General features: G+C 37.9%; 2 protein-coding genes and 1 long non-coding RNA gene across 3 annotated transcripts in view; 2 read left to right on the forward strand and 1 right to left on the reverse strand.

The window, feature by feature from the left end:
* Nucleotides 1-3,808, reverse strand: part of LOC139972117 (aldo-keto reductase 1B-like) — a 40,435-nt gene extending 36,627 nt beyond the window's left edge. The window contains exon 1 of the mRNA XM_071979063.1: nucleotides 3,620-3,808. The gene's annotated coding sequence lies outside the window, so the exon portion shown is untranslated. The remainder of the gene's footprint in view (nucleotides 1-3,619) is intronic.
* Nucleotides 3,809-4,657: 849 nt separating this feature from the next.
* LOC139969969 (uncharacterized) lies at nucleotides 4,658-11,843 on the forward strand. The gene is made up of 3 exons (XR_011793843.1): nucleotides 4,658-4,812; nucleotides 5,152-7,350; nucleotides 9,375-11,843. It is a non-coding gene; the product is annotated as an uncharacterized lncRNA (long non-coding RNA).
* A 1,824-nt stretch (nucleotides 11,844-13,667) lies between these two features.
* The window catches only part of LOC139970021 (uncharacterized), a 49,122-nt gene continuing 43,845 nt past the window's right edge, over nucleotides 13,668-18,944 (forward strand). The window contains exons 1-3 of the mRNA XM_071975557.1: nucleotides 13,668-13,791; nucleotides 17,972-18,171; nucleotides 18,777-18,821. Coding sequence (XP_071831658.1) covers nucleotides 13,713-13,791; nucleotides 17,972-18,171; nucleotides 18,777-18,821 — 324 coding nt within the window. The 5' untranslated portion in view covers nucleotides 13,668-13,712. The remainder of the gene's footprint in view (nucleotides 13,792-17,971; nucleotides 18,172-18,776; nucleotides 18,822-18,944) is intronic.

Genomic DNA, 18,944 nt, shown 5'->3' on the forward strand with positions numbered 1-18,944 from the left:
TGCCTTTTTCTGATTATTATTATTAAAGTACCTGGGCACATAACAACTGACGTCTCGCACCTACATGCATGTATTATATATACCACTCCACTCATCCCGGAGGTGACGGCGCCACTTTTTCAATATTTCGTTTGAGATGGACGCTGTGTAATTCGTCTCCCTTGGTGTCAGAACGGCATCTTTCTACCAGTACTTTCTGTCGGATTTTAGTTTTGTGAGACAAAATTTCTCCTCACAGATCTGGTTCTGATGTAACTAAAAACGACTCAGGAAGGCCGTCTCCTGCGATCTAGGGGGTCTTATGTACCCAAAATTTTCTGGTACGCTACGCGCCAACCAATGGTGGCGCTCCGCTTAGATAGTATACAGAGCCTTATATACAGAGAGTTGCGACAACTGAAATTTGGGCGCCATTTTGGGGCCAAATGGGCAACATACAGTATGTGTGGGAATGGGCGTTCAGGTGGATAGGGGAATTTTTCGATGGCATTGTAGAAGTGTGAGCGGGATTCTGGGTTTTATTTTTGGCCTGCTCATGTTGTGGTGCTTTTATGCGCCGAGGCTGTGTAAGTAGGGCGTCGAGTGTCGAACGGGAGGGAGGGGGGGGGGAGGGATTGGCTGCGCTCAAGTTCAAGGGGATGAGGTTGGCACATTTGGAAGTCAAAATTCAACAGTTGATATTCTGGTACGGTAAAATTGTATTATGACTGGTTATATATCATATTGTAACACATATTGCACAGTTGCGGAATAATGTACATTCTTCCATTGTTGCCATGGTAACCAAACAAAGCCTGTGATTGGTCAAAATTGAAATTAACTGTAACTTGAGCTAGCAATGGCTGATGAAGTTGATATTTGGACATGTGACTGGTACTGACATGGTGCACAGAATCATGAAGCTAGGTCTTTGAAAATTGATTGCTATGGTAACTAAATGGACCAATCACATTTTGTCTGTGTTCCAGTCCCACAAAATTTAGAGCGCAGGGTTAAAGGTGACATGTGGGGCAGGGGAGGGGGATTGTTTCGGGGTATCACAATTGGTCTCGTCGGTCGGATATAAACAGCCACGTCGGAAAAAAAAATGAATTAATCCCTCCCACTAATCTGGAACTCACATCGCAAACATATGGTATATGTGAGTAGGATATTTCAGCGTTATGAGAACTAAGCTGCTGCTGGAATTTGAAAAGATCTACTTCAGAATATTTTTGTATGAGAGTCAGGCTTTTATCTACGAATTTTATGTCTAATAACTTGAAAAAGCTGCATCTATATATACTATAGGATCCAAAAAGTCAGAAATTCTTCAAAATACCAATTGTGCCTCTATTACTAGGCATGGGCTTCTATTATTAATGGATAAGGTAATCGTGACCAGACAACACCCCCCGGACAACCCTCCCCCCAACAGAAGCATAAATATGTTGTCAAAAGTCGAAAATTAGAGTCGTTTTTTGGGGGGGGGGGATTGCCGGGGGGAGTTGCCCGCCAACCACGGTAAAATGCTAGGCCTAGGCTCAGTCAAATTGAATTTCCTGGGTTATGTCCTCTTTTGCTTGGAACTGCCCGGTTGTAAGAATATGAATTAGGATCTGTATACCGTACCTTTGTATGACATGGACAAACATGATTCCTGAGCCTAATTAGGCCTATGGTTTTCAGTTGACTCTGTCAGTTTCACCTGCTATCCTCTAACAGGACACAATGTTCTAGGAAATATTTTTACCTAGCCTACAGTGATATTTTAGTAACCTAATTTTTCAATATTATTTCATAGAAGATAGTGGAGTTCTGGACCAGTTCAATTCAAATCATCAAGTGCAAAGCAGAATGATGAATCATTTCAATGGTCTGCCAGATCGCCACCCAAATTTTAATAAATAATAATCCAAACAAGCTCATGACTCAATGGAGCCAAGCAGTTTTTCATTAGGCTAGCCCTTGGTGCTTTGTATTGCACACTGTGCTTCGTAGATCCCCGATTTGTCTTGCCACGCTGGAGCCTTCAATTTAAGGAATATACTCACTAAACTTTGCAGAGATATTTTTATGCACCTTATAACAGATCTCATCCCAACATCGCAACTTTCTTGATCAGAACTTGTTAAAAATAGACCATTTTCATGCCTGAAAATTATGCTCTGTTTTCTGTGTTGTTAACTATGTGTGTATGTACATTGCACAGTGCACCATACATAGCTGTTAGGACTGTGTGGTGTAATCCACAGTCCTGGTTATGGACTAGGCTAGGCCTAGTGTTACGAATCTTAGTTCATTGTACTAGGCCTAGGTGAAGTACTCACATCGCAAAGTTTGTGATTGGAGTTCGCCTTCCAGTGAAGCTGTTTACTTTCGCCTCCCATGTTTTCCTCCGATGTGGGTTTGTTGGGAATCTGAACAGCTTTGACCCATTTTCGGGACGATTCGAACAGCCCCACGCTGAACAGCCAGACATTCTGTGATGGCAGCGCAGATGTTGACTGCTCGAACGTACGTTGTTGTCGATCTTACGGCCAGAATTAGTTGGCCCCAAAATGGTGCCATGAGGTCACGTGATCGAAAATTCCCGGACCCGAGTTGTCGCAACTCTCTGTATATAAGGCTCTGATAGTATAGTGTCCCCCTCACTTTCTGAAACCTGCTGACGCCCATGCATACGAGTGGTTGTTTGTTGTATATTCTAGCAGTCTCTTCGATATATATAGACTTACTTTAGCATACACATAAGCAGCTCTGTTTTGCAAAGTCATACAATGGATACAGTCTCCACAAGAAGATGTGGGCAAGAGCTTATACACCAGAGGCGTCATCGTTCGATAGTGAATAAGCGCATTGCTATGATGTAATAACAGGCAGCATTTAAACCAAAACACGAAATTGACATGATATAGTCTTAAAGTTAGTGAGGTTAATGGATGATTTCAGAATGTGCACAACACGTTAATGCCTGTGCTACTAACAGAGGCACAAATTCAACGTATACTCATAGCAGGGCTTTAGTCCTCTTTTCTACTCCCAAAATAAACGCTGTAGGGCTCAGCTTCACCACCTGCCCCTCTATCACCGACAAAAAAGTATTGCACAGTACATAACTTTATAACTCCTATATACGTTAAGTAACCTAAACAGTCGAAATTTCTATAACATTATTTCAAAAATTGCAAATATAACACAATTTTGCAACTTAGAACACATTTAACCAAAATGTCTTACAACCCTCCAGTCGACATAAAGTGCTATCAACCCTCCCCCCCCCCCTCCAAAAAAAAACCCCTTTCTCCCACTCTACGAAAACGCGTGACACTCTTTACATGTATCATGTTGTATTGGCAAAAAACACACTGAACATTAGCTTTCATTTCATGAAAAAGTCACTATAAAGCAGCACTTCCCTACAATGTATTATTGACAATAGGATATAATTGCTGCATATAAGGTTTGATGTTACATACTACATATTACACGTTCTCCGCATAACATCTAGTGAAATTCATGATTACGAAATATACTGATGTGGCAAAGTAAAGTTAGTTATAATTACAATGATACCCTCGATACATTACTGATGTCCTATCATTATATAGCTACGACATTAAAGCTACCATGCACTCACCTTTATTTTATTATTTTGTTTCGTTCGATGTAGTAAGTTCACTGGTCACTCCGAAGATTGACTTAACATATCACCAACCGAGTGGGTAAATTTCCGTCCTTCCTTAAAGCTTATATGAAAAATGTATACTGTTTTTAAAACTAAAACTGCACAGGAAATGTGTTCCAATAAAGGTATATTTGTAATACCATCACAAAACCATGCTGAATTTTCAAACTGATACTGACACGAGAGTAGGCGTGTGTTTACCAAAATATGCTGGTATACCGTTTGGTATTTTATAGAACATATGGTATTTATGCTGCTTGCATTTCCATATGTTTGGTAGCGATAACGTTTATATCTTTTAATGCCATCTGCTAAATTATTTAGCTGCCCTGTTATGTTGCTTCAGCTGATGTTGATAAATGGTTCAACAATCAGTCGGTAGGGCATATCAATTCAAAAGTGGCCAAGTATTAACACGCTTGAAAGGGTCTTTTGAGATGCATTTATATCCTTGCTAAGGATCCAGTGCGTGGAAATTACTGTACACCACCCACTGGACGAAGTACCTCAAATGAAGCACCATAGTACCTGTGTTAGAATAATACGTCACAAACGTGCTTGCTTTGATAAACAAGCTTTTGACCTTTCCTAGGTTAACTTAAATTGTTAAGGTACAATTGTATTAATGCACTAGTCTATTGCTGCCTTCATGTTTTGTGACATATTGCGAATTGTTTCCACTACAGACTAGTTAAATCGTTATAAAAAGGCGTCCCTGTTAAATATTCCCTAATAATGTTCATATTATCCTTAGGTTTGTTATTATCATTGAATATTGGTTTACAATCTGTTATCAGTACTTCAAAATGGTAGAGTTATGGAATTCCCGAAATAAATCTAACAAACCTCTGACTTTAGGACCAATTTGTTTTTCGACTTTGAACTACTTGAACAAGTAGGTGCAGCTCTTATCAAATGATACGGATCTTAAATGGAGTGCACAGACTCGCTTGGTGATATGAAGACGTAAGATCGTTGGACAAGGAACAGTAATAACTTTTCGCGTATTTAAAAATTCAGCGGCAAAACTATTTTTGCAATTCTTGTAATAAATCCTCGATACCTTTTCGACTCACTAATTGGTATCGTGATAAATCGTTAATTGAACAAGTTGTCAAGTGTTCCCTACATATGTGTTTGATAGGGTAAGTATATTGTACCTGAATATGTTTGAAATGTGTACAGTTAGTAATGCATTGTTATAGACTCAAACTTTTAGCCATTTATAATTTGTTTGAGACCATGCTTGTAAACAATTGCTTGCACAATATTTAATATTAACATCCATATCTATATATGTGGGCCAATCCTAAATATCTATATTAATTTTAAGACTGGAGGTCAACTTATATGTGATCGAGAAGTAGGAGACATGGCCGTCCATGCCGTATTAATCAATTTAAGCTTGTTAACGTTCTAGTTGTTGGATTTGTGCTACGTTTTAAGAACTCACTTTCTTTTGTCATTTCTTTACTTCCTAGCAGAATTGCAAATAAAATCAGTTATGGCAGGTTCATCAAGCCTGGAAACCGAGGAAGGCTTTTTCTATTGTACAATTTGTACCGAGTTTTTTGTGGAACCAAAGTTCCTGCCATGTTTTCATAGATATTGCAAAAGATGTTTGGAAAACCTGATACAGAAGGATACGGTGGCATGTCATTTGTGCAGCAACCAATGCCCAGTACTAACAGCGGGAGTGCAGGGGTTCAAGACCGATTATCACATGGAAAACATGATCGAAATTAAATATATTAAATCTTCTTTCGTCAATAAAACCCGAAGAGATTGTTTTGGATGTCCAAAACAATCGATCATCGCGACAGCTTTTTGCTTCAAGTGTAACGATTTTCTATGCTGTCAATGTTACAACTTTCACCTTACCAACAATATGATGGCAGATCATTGTTCCAAAGTGAAAAAAAGCGAAATATTTCCAACAAGAACATTTCGATTTTCAAAACTATTTATCCCTGATGGAACCACCAAAGTGTCATATTCATGAGGATTATCTAGCGCAGAAATTATGCTATACTTGCAACAATCGTCCAGTATGCATCACGTGTTCTTCCAAAGAGCAGAACGAGCATACACTTTACGAAATTAGCGCTCCAGATACCACCGACAAGAAGAAGATTATGGCGGTAAAAGAGGAACTGAAGAAATGTGAAGGCATAGATGAAAGTTTACTGGGAGATATTAAAATTGCAGTTGACAAAATTAATGCAACGGCAAGATCTGCTACTGAAAGACTGGACAAAGAGCATGAAGCAGAAAAACGAGCTATGCAAATTAAGGTTGAAGAACTAACAACGAGCCAAAGCGAAATAGAAAGTAAGTTGGAAAAGAGCTTGTATAATAAAACAGCATCTTTGAAGTTAAATATGAAGGCCGAGATTCAACGGGTCACTCAGAAATATCAAGCATATATATGTTAAGGCATTAGAGAGCAAAGTGAAAACAGTGAAAGAAACACTGAAGAGAAACCATGAAAGTGAAGTACAAAAAAGCAATGAGAAACTTTTACAATTGACTGCAAAGTTAAAAGAGGAAAAGCTTGCTTTGAATAAGCAAACATCAGACAGATGTGAAGAAGCTGTGAAGATATATGGATTTGCTCAACTATTACGTAGACGACGGAAGGATCTCTGTGCAACAATTAAAAGTATCGATGACGTAAAAAACTGAACACTGTTGAGTCTGGTTGATGTAATGGACGCCGGCAAGCAACTATTGGAAGATGTTGAAAATACAGTTCTTAAGTTGCAGTCTCTTTTGGAAATTTCTGATGTAGGATCCGATACGATCGCGAAGAAGAATGGAAGTGTTTGCAACGTACTGATGTTTCACCCGGTTAGCGTGGTCGAAATAAAAGACATGAAGTCTACTACGCAAATAATACACAGTATTGCAAGTTGTGGGCAAAACCGCATAGTGATCACCGGCTATGATTCACGGGGATACACATTTATCGCCGTTGTAGACGGAAACGGAAAACAGTTACAGTGTATCAAACATAAAAAGCTAAACACCATTCCAGCTCGTTTGTGTTCCTCTTATTCAATGTCAGAGATAGCAACTGTATCTAAAACGAATACTTTTGGTATTTTTGATGCCACTGATAAGTCATACAAAGAGAAGGACATTTCAAACATAATACCTAAGTGGACAACTATGTGGCGCCTTACTTGTGTGGCTAGTGATCCGAGTAATAAAAACATATATGTTGGTGGCAGCAATTTAAATATGTATGTCTTCAACAAGCAGCTAAACCACATTGGTACTGTTGATTTATCGAAGTCGTTGAAATCTTTGACAGGGTTGTCGTTCTTGAGCGTGATCTCTTGGTCTGTAATAAAGCGAGGAAAAGGGCGTACATAGTCACGAAACAAAATCAACCAGAGCTTCAGCAGGAAATCGATAAGTCAGGTTTTGGAGGGAATGAATACTATCCTATTGATGTCTGTATAGACAATGATGGTTTTATTTTCATTATGTGGGCTCCCACGATACCAGATAATGGTGGACGAATAGCTGTGAAGTACAGTCAAGATGGTAGTTAGTTACTCTCTCAACAGAAAATGGAACAGCGAGTCGATTGCATTACCATAATGAAGACATGTCATGACAAAGATACACTAGTAGCAGCTTATAGGAAAACTTGGAAGATGTCTCTGTATGCCATGGTAAGTTTTTTTTTCATGTGGTCAGTTGAACATCTAACTTTTCTTTAAGTTTTGTTTAAAGAACTCCTCATTGTTTTATAATATTACAAATTTTAGTAGAAAACCAATCATTTTTCTTGAGTTTGTAGTTCATGTTATTTCATGTTATACAAGAAGCAGACTTTTCTATGGTGCAACGTCTGGGAATTCAAGGAGATCAATGGAACTAGCAGCATAGACTGGCAAACAGTGCAATGAAGGCATTTTAAGTAATAATCTGAACTGAGTGTCGCATTTAAACACAGAACCAGCTATCAATGAGTGATATATCTATTCATACGACAGTGATTCTTATTTAATCAGTAGAAGCAATGCGCTCCCCAATGGCATGTAAGGTAAGAACAATAAGCAATGATACTCCACAAGGGCATGTAAGGGAAGAACAATAAGCAATGAACTCCCCAATGGCATGTAAGGTAAGAGGAGTAAGCAATGCATTCCCCAATGGCATAATATGGTAAGAACAATATGCAATGCACTCCCCAATGGCATGTTAGGTAAGAACAATATGCAATGCACTCCCCAATGGCCTGTACGGTAAGAACAATAAGCAATGTACTCCCCAATGGCATGTATGGTAAGAACAATAAGCAGTGCACTCCCCAATGGCATGTAAGGGAAGAACAATAAGCATTGAACTCCCCAATGGCATGTAAGGTAAGAACAATAAGCAATGCATTCCCCAATGGCATGTAAGGTAAGAACAATATGCAATGCACTCCCCAATAGCATGTAAGGTAAGAACATTAAGCAATGCACTCCCCAAAGGCAAAATATAGTTAGGAAGTTTTTTTGGTATTAGATAATGATTCTCACTGGCACAAACCCAACTAGATTCTGGCTGCCTGGTTTACTTAGATCACCACGTAGTATATTTACTTCATCACCAGTAAACACAAATTGGTCCTTAACAACCAATTTTCCTGGAGGCAGCAACCAGTTGTGCGAGGCAAACAAAAGCCCAAGCTAGCAAATAGTCTTGATAAACGAAAGAGTGGAGTTGTCAAAGGATTTAATAATAGCGGCACTAACAGCTTCCAATAAATGGAGAATGTCAGGCCTCTCATCACCACCACCAATATCTTAGCAACCCTACATAAAACACACCTTGACAAAAAGCAGAATAATTTTCAGACTATACAATTTTGTTATAATATAATGATCTAAAAAATAAATGAAACTCCCCCCCACCCTCCCCTCCCCCTCCCCTCCCCCCAAAACAATACAAACAAAGCGTCCCTGCCTTTATGTACAGTACACTATGCATGACCACATCTGCTAACAATTGGGAAAGGAATTGGCAATGGGTAAAGTTTCCAAAGGTCGGTTTTAAGAACTAACTTAACGACACAACCTATTTGATGCGTTGTCAGGTGAATGTTTTGTTGTTGCTAAGATCAGTTGAGTTTGAGTATATTTCCACAACAATAAGAGAGGAGTAGTACAGAGTCAAGATAAAACAAGGTGGTGGAGGAGGACTGTACAAAGGATTAGCTTGTACGAGCAGTCCCGCCTAAACAAGTTGAACATTACAGATAAGCACGATACAACAATAGAGGAAAAGAAAAAAGGGAGAAAAAACAAAGGTAATTCACAACAGTGATAGTATGGTGGACAGATGGAGGAATAAAAATGTATGTATGTATGTATTTTAGATCCTCCTGCAAGCAGGAACTTGCGAAGAAGCCTCATTGGCTTATCAAAGCCGCAAGCTGACGGAATTCAGTCTCTTACATTCATATTTAACGTCCATGATTATGAATTGTCAACAACTCTGTAACTGGACGACATGCATTAATCTTGGAGTGACTCGAACCGGGGACCTTATGATCGGAAGGCACCGGCGTTAGCCACTGAGCTAACACTCCGTTGATGCTTATTCAATGAAATGATGCGAATTCAGATGAGTTTGAGTAAAAAAAAATGATTGATGTCTGTGTATGTGATCTGAGTTTTAGATTGTTTGGTTTCTCATTTATTTGCAGCATCTGGATGACAGGAACACAGGGACAAAAAGCCTCTGATGGACGATGTCCCTTATACTGACACATGGAAGGTTAGTCATTGGAGGGTAGTGCAGGCATGAGCTTTTTCCGCACTTTTCTTCGGTCTCAAGAGCAAAGGCATGGTAATCGCCATAGTTGCAAACAATGTTCACAGGAAAGTCAGTGAGTTTTTCTCTAATCCTACTTTTCGGTTCAGAAATTCTTCCCATTCTGTAGCATAGATTACACTTGTTTTGTTGGGGTGATATTTGTAGCATTCTGATTTATATCAACAGCTAATTAATTATTCAATAATATGATTATTTTTTTTTCCTTTTCACAGTTGGAACAGTCATGTCAACCATCCATTCCCAAGCTAAGATGTCCACTCAAGATATAGCGATTTCTCTATATCCATTATGTGCATCATGGCATTAGATATAATTAATACAACACCACTGGATCACACACTAGCATTATTTCATTCCTCTAAATCAGGGGTGGACAACCTATGGCCCGCGGGCCACATGCGGCCCACCAGTGATTTTTTTTTAAAGAAAAAAAATCAATATATTTTACAAAATCACAAAATACGAGCTAGCTGCTTAGAATTTATCGGCACTAATGATGCTGTCAGGTAGGCCTACGATCCCCATTAATTATCAACTGTACTGTATTGACATGATGGTTTTTGTGAATAAAGATTAAGTACACACACCTATTGCTTGAAAGTCCTCGGAATCAAAGGTTTGAAGTCAACAGCAGGTCGTTGGTTAGATGCGGCCCAGTCAATTTTTCACTCCTTATATCGGGCCCATTCATTCAAAAATGTTGCCCACCCCTGCTCTAAATCTATATACAGACTGTAATTTCTAGCTTTATTGGGGGGGGGGGGTGGGGGAGCAATTCTCCTGAGCTGTTCATCATGATACACACGTGTTGTGTGAGTGTTGTAATTCTATTCAAGTTATAGTAAGTTGCACGTTAGTCAAATATTATAAGAGCCGAGACTTGTAGAATAGTCCATGGTAGGGACTATGTCAGATTATTTCTGAGTTTCATCACATGAATTCTACCTTCCAATGTTTGTAAAGGATTGGGCCAGTTAATGGCGGGTGTTGATATGAAAATGGTGCATGTTTAACTATCATGTTGTTTGTCTTGAATATGGTATGTGATTTTAGTTTAACTGAGTGGATTAAAGGGATTACTCTAGAGGGGATTAAAGGGATTACCCAGAAGTGTTTTAAGAGCTGACATTGAGAGTAACTGCATATGGAAAGGTGGCGATCATTTGATCCGTGCATAGTCGACCTCGGGCCTTAAGTGTGTGTTTTATACCTTCCAAAACGACCGTATCGCGATCTTTTGAAAAAAATCAATGTACCGATATCATTTACTGATATCGGCTAAAACAAATTACAGTAGTTTAAACATTTCTCTTTCATAATCTTTTAACGAATCATCATTAATCTGAACTTTACTGTATGTCGTTTTCCGATTAAAAAAGTTTAAATTTTTAGTCCAATCGGATTTATGTGCTTGCATATTCGTTTATTCTACAAGGACGCTAACTTCAAACTACTCGAATTCTCAGACCGTTTGATCAAACTGCATGGCTAAACTTGCGCAACTAACTTCAAATTCTCTTCTTTCATATTATATAAGGCTATTTCTGATTGGTTAATGTTCACTGTATGTCTTTTTTCGATCGAATGAAAGTTTCCGTTAGAAATTTTTCTTCGAAAACCTCATTATAACGCCTCATTATTTATGCATGAGCTACGTCACGAATCAGCTTGTGTATCAACAACATTCTCACTGATGCTTCGTCCGACAATCGTATTGTGATTTCTGAGGTGAATTTCGAGATTTGGGGGGTAATATGCAATGAAATAAGATGACGACATTGCAATGAACATAAATTAACAAGTTGAGAATCCTATTTCATAGTTTCCTTTGGAATAGGATGAATATAGTGATATAAATTGCCCACGTAAACGTTTGTAGCGAACGTACAGGCCTACCGTGCTTTATGTATTAATGCATATGGTTTCGTACAGTTAGGTTATCACTCGTATGTACGTAGGCTAAAGCTATCGCTAGGACTATCACTGGTTGTTTGTTTGGAAGATACCACTGTAAGTGGGTAACTCCATGTACCCCAGTTAATTAAGTCAAATACATGAGTTTGCCTAATAAAAGCTATTTTCTCAAGTTCGATTAAAAGGTGTGCAGACAAATAAATTTATAAACACAACGTCATGTCTCAGTGTTCGTTTACATTCACTGCTATAATTATTTTAGCATTAATTCATTTAGAAACAAATACAATCCCCATGCCGGTAATGAAACAGTCCGCCTGTCAATATGCATATTCATACCGGTGACTCATAACATCGGCGGATTTTAGTCTGTGTGGCTTTGAAGAGCAAATGCTCTTTTATAGCCTAAACTTTTCCATATGCCGGGTGTTTAATTGTCTTTGGTTTATCACAGGCCTAGCCTTTTATGACTTATGCTTCTCCAAACTTATGCGCAACTTCATTTCTTACCTCCTTCTGCCAGTCAGGTATTTTTGAAACTCAGGATTTTATCGTTGTCGAGGTTTCATATCATTGGTTTCTCTTCTAAGCACAATGGATTAGATTAACCATTTTCTTTTTTCTCTAAGTCGACTGATGGGCTTTTGAAGTTCCCTTGTTTAATGGCACTTTAAAGATTTATTATGTCACAAATAAAATGACAAATTCAACACGAATATGGAATTCTTTTTAAAATATCTCATATTTCATCTTAAATTTCATCGGTCTGAAACAAGTACTTTCAAGAAGTACACTACATCGAGTAAGATCAACAGTACTCGACTGATCGTGCCGTGGACACATATGCGCTTCTCTTCCACTCACGGGGGGGGGGGGGGGCTGGAGTTGTCATCTCTAATTAAGCCATAAGGCCAATGTGATAGTTTGACTTTGGAAATCATCTTGCTCTTAGCAGCTAGATCGGAAATAAAGCATTGGATTAGCGATCAGGATTACCATTTCAAGACCCACCCCCCCCCCCACGTGACAGGAGTGCGAAAATTACTGTCGGGATTTTCTTTTCCTTAATACTCAGTCGGGACGAATGATGATATCACTTCTATGTGTCTACACCCCTCAACCCTCCCCACCGGCCATGCATGCACCTTGTGCTTAGATATACCCCCCCCCCCCCCATCCCCAACCACCACCACCACCTTTGAAATTCCGTGCACGCCAAGTACACAACGTTATCCTCTGTCCAACAGTCATCTCGTACTCTGAAATTATATCCGCTTTATTATGATAACAGTAGCCCACCCCCCTCACCGAGTACCTCAATAAATTAGTTTTTTTTTTCTCCCCAAATTCTACCTTACCTGAATATACTAGACATTAATTTTATTTATATGTTATCATGGCATTAGAAATACTGACACCAACCAAGTTAACTGTCATCTGGACGTGACAAAAAGACTCGCGCAAAAAGAAACGTCTAATGCCGGTAATTTGACCTAGTTTCGAATGAGGTGTACACCCACCATCGATCCCAGAAAATACACACACAGCTTGCTACCGTCGGTAATTAGACACTGGTGTACAGTCAGTACATACAGCTGTGGTCAATACCCACAGCACAGTATACAAACGATACAGCGATGGATATCTCAGGTCCAGCTAAAGATAAGAATTAAGTTATCACGTTTCATTACTATCTGCATTTTGTAGCGACACGAACAAAACGTCACTTGCAAGCAACGGAAAGTTAACTTTTTTCAGATGGCCGCACACGGTTTGGGGCGAGTCTTCATGCCTTTAAGCTACGGATCAGTTCAAGCCCTCGCCAGATCATGAAGTATTTGTAATAATTGCAGTGCTTGGTATTTCGTTTCCCTGCAGGATAACTTTCTCACCAGAATTCAAAAGCCCGTGATCTGATGTAGAGATAAAGGTAACCTATAGTGACGAAATACAAAACATTGCAATTAACCGAAGCTTATTGTATAACTATTAACTATTAACTACCCAGATTTGATTTTCAAATATCTTTTATAACGCCCTCGAAACAGCCGGAGTGGTACGGTCCAGCAAATGTTCTGAATTCGTACAATTGCTCAATAGATGGAAAGGTTAGATTTAGTGAACAGATTAAAAGTGTTTTTGTGTTGGTTTATTTGTTTTTGAGATATATAAGTCCACAACACTGTAGGCATACGATTTTGGTCCCCACAGTAATTGTCATTTAAGTACACAGTGGATGTCAGAAACAAGTACTATAGCAGCAGGGGTGTGTCAAAACGGAGAATTGATTACCATGGATTTCAAAATGTGGTCTAATCCACGTCCTCATCTGTTAATCTTAATCGGGATTATCTGGGCCGCCTTCAACATAGGTAAGTCACCTCCATGATCGAATAAGCGTTTTGGTTCGTGACTTCCCTAAAAGATATCATGAAACTAAGAATTGATTTCGTCACCAAAAAAACCAAATGATCAGTCTGTGATTCTCAACCTTCGTTCGTACAGACACTTTTGACTAAAAATGAATACATTCAAGCAAGAGTTAAACTTAACTATTGCTAAAATATAAGTTTGTAGTTCATTAAGTTTGTTATGTAACTACTCACCCGTCAGTCAAGCAAAGATACTATGTTGTTACAATGGGAGTTTCACTTTGAAGAGGATTAGCTAGTTTATCAAAATCAACGCAAAATTAATGATGCCACCGCTAGACTCCGCATCGAATGCGTATATATATATATATGTATGTATATATATATATATATATATATATATATAAATATATATATATATATATATATATATATATATATATTTATATATATATATATATATATATATATATATATATATATAATTTCCTTTGTCGTTTATTTCAATTTCCTTAAACAGAGTCAGTTCAAACTATCTCTTTCGAAATCCGGCCTTAGGAATCACAAAAGATTTCCAGTTTGTTAGCATCATGTTTGATCTCTAGAGTCAGGCAAATGTGTCACCAAAACAGAACTAGTATTGTTCGATACAGATGAAAACGCCTACAGTGGAACTACTACCTTCCTTGCCGGTTTCGAACCTCTGGACATACAATCAGCGTCCATAGCCTAGTTGGTTAGGGTGTCCACGTACAAAGCGAGAGACCCGGGTTCGAATCCCGGTGGAGGCTGGAAGTTTTGTCACTGTTCTGGATTTTTCAACTCACTACGATTTCAATTATATATATATATATATATATATATATATATATATATATATATATATATATATATATATATATAAATATAGATAGATAGATAGCCCGTATATATATAGCCCGAATATATAAATAGCCCGTATATATATATATATATATATAGCCCGTATATATATATAACCCGTATATAGCCCGTAAATATATATATATATAACCCGTATATATAGTCCGTATATATAGTATATGGTAAACGAATATATAGCTCATATATACTACTTTGCATTCAAATTAAACTTGATGGTCGCATCACTCGTTGGTTAACACAAATATATATTTATATATATACATATATGTATGTATATATGTATATATATGTATGTATGGGATTTCTTTAGAATCAAGTTCCAAAATTGTGGGGGGGAATTCCAAGGCCCTTTACAAATTTGTGCATAACTTCCTTGATAAAAATCAAACTAAAATCCTGCCACCTACTGTTTTTCTGCAATTCTATTACTATTGATTTTTCTACGTACTTTAATGACAAAATAGAACAAATACGTTCTAATTTTCAGAACATTGATAGAGATGCTGATCAGCTTGCTACTGCTAATCTTGGAGTTGTCTTATCTCAGTTTGAACCTACCAGTATTGATGAGTTAAGGGAGATAATTAATGATACTGGAATTAAAAGTAATATACTTCCGAGAGATCTCTTACAAACTAATATTGATCTTCTTCTTCCTTGCATATGTCATCTTGTTAATCTGTCTCTCATTACTGGCAGTATAAATGGTCTTAAACTTGCTGATATTTCTCCTGTCATCGAAGGGAATGGCTTAGATCATAACAATTACAAACTTATAGACCGATCTCCAATCTATCTATTTTGGGTAAAATGAATTGAAAGAGTTGTGCTTAAACGGTTAAATACTCACATGCATTCTAATAGCCTCAATATTTCCAGGCAATCTGCTACAAAAAAAAAACACTATTGTTCGGAAACCCTCCTTTTGCGGGTAACTAATGACATATTAGTTGCCAGTGTCAGCGGACATGCCACTGTGCTGGTACTCCTTGACTTAAGCTCGGCTTTCGACACCATTGACAATACTATGTTTTCCCCGTATTATCTAATGAAATTGGTATTAGCCTACTGGTATTGTCCTAAACTGATTTAAAAGTTTTATTTTGGGCAGATCGCAAAGAGTGAGAATAGGGGGGCTGTACTTCTGACGAGATTACAATTATTGCCACAGGGATCTGTTTTGGGTCCAGTCTTATTTAACATCTATATCTATTTTACGCGGAAGTTTCTAGAATGTTGTTTAACATTCATGGTTTTGCTGATGATCAACAGGTTACTTTATAAACACTTCAGGCACCATAATCAAGGATCTGTTCTGGTTGATTCTCAGCAGTCCTGCTTTGGTTGTATTCAACGTTGGATGCGCAAATACTATTTGCAACTCAACCCTGACAAGAACCAAATAATTGCAATTGGTCCCCTCCTATATTAATACTGATTCGTATCAAGGGTGTTATTCTTAACACTGTTGATTGTGTACAATTTCACCAAATAGTTCGTAACCTTGGTATTCATTTGACGATACCATGTCCTTTCGGCATCAAATAAGTTCACTTAAGCCCAGGTGTTTTAAAGGATCTAAGAAATATTTCTGAAATGTGGCTCTATCTTACTAAGTCTGAGTTCAGCACTTTTGTCCAATCCATGGCTATTTCTCATATTGATTATTGTAACTCACATTATTCTGGTATCAACCGGCATTTATGCATGATCAACTCCAATCTGTTCAAAATGTTGCTGCAAGAATGATTTATGGTAGAAGTAGATATGATCATGTGACTGGTCCATTCCATGATCTTCATTGGCTTAAAATCAAGGAGAGGGTGTACTTTTAAATTATATTGATTGTGTTTAAGTCTGTTACAGGACTGGGTCCTAATTATATCCATGATCTGTTGGTAACCTCTGGTCGTAGCAGAAATATGTTGTTAAAAAAGCCTCAACTTAAATCCTCGTATGGGTATCGCTCGTGTTCGTTATAATTGATAAATGCATACAAAGGGGTAACCTTTGTAATGGACCTATTGAATATCGTTTGTGACTTTACTTTGATAAAATCTTAAAAGGCCTTACCCGACGTCGTTTTATACTGTTGACGCTGCACAGTGGGACGATCTGTAACACAAGACAAAGCAGCGTGCATGTCATGATAACAATAGGTTTTGTTTTTTATTGTTGATGTATAACCTTTATAAGTATCTGAACTTTTTCGCCCAAGTTGATTACTCATTGGAGTGTAAAACTACAGTCGTTTACGCATCCATCCCAGCTCTTCAAAAGGTATAATCCAATAATTGTACAGTAAAATCATGATGTTACTCTTTTCGGTTACCGTAAAAAAACGTTAGTATTAGCTTGTATACTTGTCTCGACGCTAAAGTCTACAGTGTCGGACACCTTGCTCCAACGGTAAAAGCAGTCGGACATCCATCTAACATTCACAAAGCAAGCAAATTGATCATAAAACGTCGGCAATGCTATCAATATACATAAAGGTAGTCAGTATAGGCCCCAAATTATAGCACGCTATAATTGCTAGCAGTTTCCCGGAGGTCTTACTTTCCTAATTGTTCTCAGACAGTTTTTAAGGAAAACACAAGATGACTGGATGTCCCAGTGAGGAAAATTCCATCGAAGATTGTAGTAAAGACAGTTTAAGAATTTTAACCAAAGGTGACCATATTTGATTATCTAGCATATTTGGGGCCAATGCAGCATCAGTTTCGTAACGTTTTACTGGCCCTTTCCGTTAACGCTGTTAAATACTGTGTACGCAATTGAGAGAAGCATATATACGAAAAGTCCGCCTTCCTTTTGTCGACGCTGCCTATAGGTTGTAACATGCGATTACTGTAATTTGTTAACAATATATATGTATATATAAATATAAATATAAATATATATATATATATATATATATATATATATATATATATATATATATATATAGCCTATATATAAATATATATATATATACATACATACATATATATATATATATATATATATATGCTATATATATATATGTATGTATGTATGCATATATATATATATATATATATATCATTGCAGCTAAATGAAATAATTAATATAAAACAACGAAACCAGTGGGGCTGTATTGCTTCCTTTATTAATTGACCCGATACATATGTAATGCTCAACCAAGAATGTATTCCTCGTCAAGGCGATGAGCCCTCCCTAGACGTCTTTTCACGATATTATTAAAGCCCAAATTATGACCACAATATTCAAAATTATCACAATATTGCTACTGCAGGTACCAGCTTCGGATTTTCCAATTTGATATGCGTAACGAGCCCGTTAGCCGTGCCGTCATCTTCCTCGAAACCTATCACGCTTCAAGCCATTGTAGATAGCGAGTCTCTCATTGTGGAGGCGTACTCGATTACCTTCAGCAGCCGAGACGATCCGTTATTTGTTACCAACGGTAACCGTGCAGAATATGGTAAAATCGGTGTACGTCATCTGGATTATTCCAAACAATGTGCTTGGAAAAAAAATATTAAAAAACTTTGTATAACAAGGTATAGCGGCGACTGACTGAAACACTGCAAATTGTGCCTTGGTTCTGTCTATCTAACCCTATGGAATTATGTAGCTGTATTGAAATAGACAACATGGCAGGAACCAGGGGGGAGGGATGGGGGGGGGACAAAGTAGATTTTAATGCGAAGGGGACATGGCGCCGATGTCACTGACGGCCGACTCCTATGTAAAGTGGTATGTCCCAGGCGTGTAATGGTACATTCTGAGACATACTTAGAGGCTATATAAAACATGTCTCAAGTCTCATTTGCTAAGGTTATATGATAGCAGCCTGGCTACTTTTAAGTTTTTGTCTGGAGTTGAAAGGTGTTGGGTGTACAGGCTGTACAGCCCCCACCCCTCCCCCCCCCAGCCTCAACCCCGGGATCTGCACCTGGACAAGATATTTTGTTATATGTGAAATAGTCATTCTTAAATTACCAACAACGTTCTTAATTAATGGTTACTAACAACTCTAATTTCGTAAACTAGTTTATAATATATCCACTTTTCCTTGTCCATTTTTGCTTTGACAGACTATAAAAGGAGAAAAGGGTGACAAAGGCGAGCGCGGGGACACGGTAAGCACTTTCTCTTGCGATTAACCTGGCAGGTCAATTGATAAGAATAGTTACGAATTTGAATTTTTTTTACCGCGCTAGTCTGCAATATTTTGCAACACAAATAGCTGTAATAGTGTATGA

The sequence above is a fragment of the Apostichopus japonicus genome, chromosome 1 (genome assembly GCF_037975245.1).
Source record: "Apostichopus japonicus isolate 1M-3 chromosome 1, ASM3797524v1, whole genome shotgun sequence".
Taxonomy (NCBI): Eukaryota; Metazoa; Echinodermata; class Holothuroidea; order Aspidochirotida; family Stichopodidae; genus Apostichopus; species Apostichopus japonicus.